The sequence below is a fragment of the Benincasa hispida genome, chromosome 2 (assembly GCF_027475165.1).
Source record: "Benincasa hispida cultivar pf3 chromosome 2, pf3_genome.v1.1, whole genome shotgun sequence".
Lineage (NCBI taxonomy): Eukaryota > Viridiplantae > Streptophyta > Magnoliopsida > Cucurbitales > Cucurbitaceae > Benincasa > Benincasa hispida.
Window position 1 is genome coordinate 43,966,460 of NC_143479.1, and position 4,671 is coordinate 43,971,130.

General features: G+C 30.7%; 1 protein-coding gene across 1 annotated transcript; it reads right to left on the minus strand.

The window, feature by feature from the left end:
• Positions 1-2,020: 2,020 nt before the first annotated feature.
• LOC120071632 (E3 ubiquitin-protein ligase PUB24-like) lies at positions 2,021-3,864 on the minus strand. Its single transcript, XM_039023991.2, has one exon. The coding sequence runs from the start codon at positions 3,405-3,407 to the stop codon at positions 2,181-2,183; it is 1,227 nt and encodes a 408-aa protein (XP_038879919.1). The 5' UTR covers positions 3,408-3,864; the 3' UTR covers positions 2,021-2,180.
• Positions 3,865-4,671: the final 807 nt, after the last annotated feature.

Consider the following 4,671-nt stretch of genomic DNA (forward strand, 5'->3'; position numbering starts at 1 on the left):
CAAATATAATTCTAAAAAACAAAGCCTTGTTTTTTCTTTTTTCAAAACATTGTTTGGATTTTGAGAATAAACCTAATTAAAAAGTATATAATAAAAATAGAGAAATCAGTAGGTGAAAGTGATATTCTATGAAGCACAAATACTTCATGTGAGGCAATATCAGACATGTATTGGATATCGATACTTCCAGATACTTCTCAAATACGTATCTAACATGCGATTTGACGTATCTATTTCTACGCGTACTTTTTTTTAAAGAAAAAAGACAAGCAACTCATTTAATCTTTCTCAATCTAAAACTAGACAACATATTTAAAAAGCTCACTAATCGAGTCCAAAACTAAAAGGAATAAATAAATAAATAATGGACCAAACCCTAGACTAGAATCATCTAATCTCCATCTTCACATTTGAGTCCCTACAAAGTCCACCAAAATATAAATCATTTGGATATCTTCAACAATTCAATGAAGAAGTTCTTCGTTTATCTTCATACTTCTCCCTCTAATATTCTTCTTCTTCATCTTCTTTGCAATATGAGTCACTTTTCTATTGGATTTTATTAACTATTGTACTTCAACATCTTAGATGTTGCTTCTTTTTTTTGTGTGTATTGTATTTCAATGTTTGTATTCTATTTTGTGTTATTGTTATTAACTTGTATGCTAAATTTATCTATATCCTAGATCTTTTTAAAGAAAAAATATATATATTTTCAACGTTGTCAGTATCCTTGTTTTTTAGAAATATATTTATTAAAAATATATATAAAAAGAATGGCACATCCTTAGACGTACACGTATCTTAGTTTTTTAGAAATTGATGAACCACCGTATCTGATCGTATCCGTATCGTCTGTGTCTGTGCTTCATAGGTGATATTTACAGGCTTAATTTTAAAAAATCAAAAACTAAAATCTTATGTTCCGGTCGATAACTATTTTGCTTTTAGTTTTCTATTTTTTTCAAATACATGTTTGTTTTCTCCTCATTTATTTATCATAATTTTCAATTTTCTTTAAAAAAAAATTGAATTTTTAATCAAAAACCAGAAACAAAAACAAATATTTAAAGTCACGTTTGTTAAGCATTTAGTTTTTAGTTTTTCTTTTTTTTTTTTTTTTGGGAAAATTAAGGTTATTTTCTCTTGATTTTTTTATAATAGATTTCATCTATCTTAAGTAAAAGAGTTGATTTTTTTTTAAACATTGGTAGGAAGTAGATAATAAAACAAGAAATTTATAAGTAGAAGTGATGTTTATATAGGCTTAATTTAAAAAAAAAAAATTAACTAAAAGCTCAAAAAATGCAAGGGGATTTTTAAAATAAAAAAAGTAAGGGAAACTATTTAGTAAAATTTTAATCTTCTTTGATAGAGACTGATAGAAGTCTATCGGTGTTTTTTTTTTTTTTTTTTGCTATTTCTGTAAAAAATTTGATATTTTTTCTATTTATGAAAATTTTCATATTTATTACTGAACAAACCTAAACAATACATTTTGTAGTTTTCAAATTTTGACATAGTTTCTTAAAATATTAATCGAAATTGAAGAACACATAATATAGAAATATAGAAATATAGAGGTGAAAGTAAAATTTAAAAGCTTAATTTTCAAAAACAAAAAAAAAAAATCAAATATAGAAAAATGAGCCAACTTATTTACAAATATAGCAAAATGTCACCATATATTAGTGATAAGACATTAATAGACATTGATAGACAACTATCAGAGTCTATCACTGATACTGATAGATGTCTATCAATGTCTTCACTATCTGATTGATAAACGATGACATTTTGCTATATTTATAAAATAATAATTATTCAAAAAAATAATAATAAATAGTTACCCAAGAGATTGGATATTTTGGTCGAGTTTATTGTTAATGTTTGAATTAAATTTTTATTTACATTTTATTTAATAAAACCATCGGCATAGCGATTAAATCCAACGTTCCCCTATAACTAATTATCCAACAAAAATTCCATCCCAACAAATTCATAATCACAATCAATATCATACAAAGAAGTTGTAACAAAATTTCATATAATTGGACTAAAACTTTGGAAACTTTTTATACCCAACTGCTCAAAATTTCACAGTAGTTCATAAAAAGTTGGAAAGCTTCCAAGAATATTACAACATATTCTTATACTTAAAATAATCATACCCTTGAAAGCTATCTAGGGTCTCTAGTCATCACATAAACTCCAATACATGGAGAATTACTCCACACATTTGAATGCATCCTCAAAATCTCTCTAGCCTTCTCCTTCAAGTATCCTTCACAATTAGATTGCATCATCATGCAGAGCTTTGACACTGCCCCAACCCTCAACATCTCCAAAAGAACATCCTTCCTCGCTGAGTGCTTTGATATCAATGATAGAATTTGGATCGCTCGATCGGTCGTTGCAGGTGAAACCCTAAGTATTCGCTTCGAAACCACTGCGATGCCACCGGCGTGGCGGAGGAGCTCTGCTCTCCCGTCTGCCGTGGAGCATAGGTGGGCCAAGAGATTAAAGATGAGCTCGGTTATGTTCTTCGCCGGCTTCTCAAGCTCGAGTGCGATCAGGTCGAAAACTGTCCCGACTTTAACGAGCTTGATTCGGTTTTGTCCCCACGGGCATACGTTTGTTAGAATTGTGAGTGTTGTTTTGAGAGATGAATTTGAGATCTTTTCTCTCAAGAGATTTGTAATGTTTTTGAACAACTCAAGGTTTATTTGGGTGAGAATGGTGGAGGGAGCCACATCGGTTGCTTTCTTCAACACTTCAACCGCGTAGCTTTTGATAATGATGTGATTTTCCATCTTCAATCCCAAAACCCAAGTCAATGATTCAAAAAAATCAACAACCCTAGTTTCAGAAATTGAATAATTTGAAAGAAGACTAAGAATATTCAAAGCTTCTTCAAGCCCACCAACTCTCCCTTCCCTAAAACATCTTATAACAAATAAAACCATCCCCTTCGCCACACCGACTTCCTCCATACTCCCTCGATTTGCAGTGTCACTTTCAATAGCTAAAGCTTCAAGCTTTTTCACGGCCTCAATGCGAAGGCGGTTGTCCGAGGCGACCGAAAGATCCTGCAAGAGTTTTCGGAGACGGGTTTTGTCTAAAGGTGGTTTAGGATTTAGAATTTGATCAACTCCGCCACCGGGGCCGGCGTTCTCAACTAGCCAAGACTTGATCAGGCGACGGAGCGTGTGGTTCGGCGTCAAGTCAGAAGCTTTGGTCAAAGATTGCTTGGTGAGAGGGCAAAAGATTGCATCCTTAGAGGTCAAGAACCAATTCTCAATACTTTCACGATCATAAGTAATTCCAGTGGTGGCTGTAACAGGATCTTTCATGATTTGTAGTGAAATTGGGCAGATAAAATATGGAGGAACTGCAACTTCTTCCATATTGAAAGAAGAGAGAAAAGTAATGAAGAAGAAGAAAACAGAAAGATGATTTTGTTGCAAAGAGAAAAGAGAAGGGTCATCATTATAAATATAATGGGGAGAGAGAATTTCAATTGAAGAATGGTTTTGGCAGTCAATACAATGTGTGGAATACTATTATTAATGTGATGATTATTATTATTATCATTCCACAGTCAACCCATAGGAAAAGAGAGGTTGGATGAAAAACGTTCTATTTTTCAGATCCAACTTGCTTTTTTGACTGCCACTTGGAAAGTTTTGATTGGTTGAAGAATGGTAAAAGCAGAGAAAAAATGTGATTTTGATGTTATGGGGTTTGGGTTTTTTTACATTACTTTTCAGAGTTTTGAGAGTAATGTGGACCAACTTATACTGTGGATTGGAATGTTTTGTTTGGGGTAATTGCAATAGATATCATTATTAATGATAATAATTAAGTGTATAATAATATTTTTAAAAAAATATAAATATAACAAAGTTTATCAATTATATAGTTATCATTGATGGACTTTTGCTAACAATATAGTCTATCATTAATAGGCTTCTAACATTGTTATCGTCTATCACTGATAGATTATCTAAATTTTATTATATCTACAATTTTTTACATTGTGCTATATCTGTTAATATTTTGGGCTTGATTGCTATATTTGCAACTGTTCCTTTTGCTCTTTTTTTTTTTTACAAAATTTCTAATAATTGTTTTGAAGGCAGGTAAAATGTATAAAATCATGGAAATAACCTCACCAAAATGAAAATTTATTTTGTGAAAAATTATTACAATTACACAGAATTATCTTCTCGATTCCAATTACAAAAATACGCCCTCTCAGAACTTTTATATGATTATCCATTTTTCCTACTCTACGACCAAATAATATAGAATAAAAATTTAAGTAGAGTTAATATACCTAAACTCCACTTGAAAGTAAAGTCATGGAAGTAGAATCATCAAATTTTTTATACTAACAATCCATTCTTTTTTAATCCCTTCTTGAAGTTAGCAAACCATTTCAATTTTAGGAACTCCATGACTTTTCTATTGAGGTAGGATTTCTCTCTTTTAGATATTTTGCAAAAAAGTTCACCATAAACTCCTTTTTTTTCTTTTTTTTAAATATGTGGATCGGGAGAATCCAACTTCAAATCTTGAGGTTGATAGTGTAAATTCATGTCAGTTGAATTAAGTTCATGTTAACAATTTTTGTTTTACCTTATTTTTTATTGACATGTGAATGTTATA

Bases quoted from the DNA above. Each gene is read 5' to 3' on its own strand.
- LOC120071632 (XM_039023991.2), bottom strand. From the start codon at position 3,407: ATGGAAGAAGTTGCAGTTCCTCCATATTTTATCTGCCCAATTTCACTA.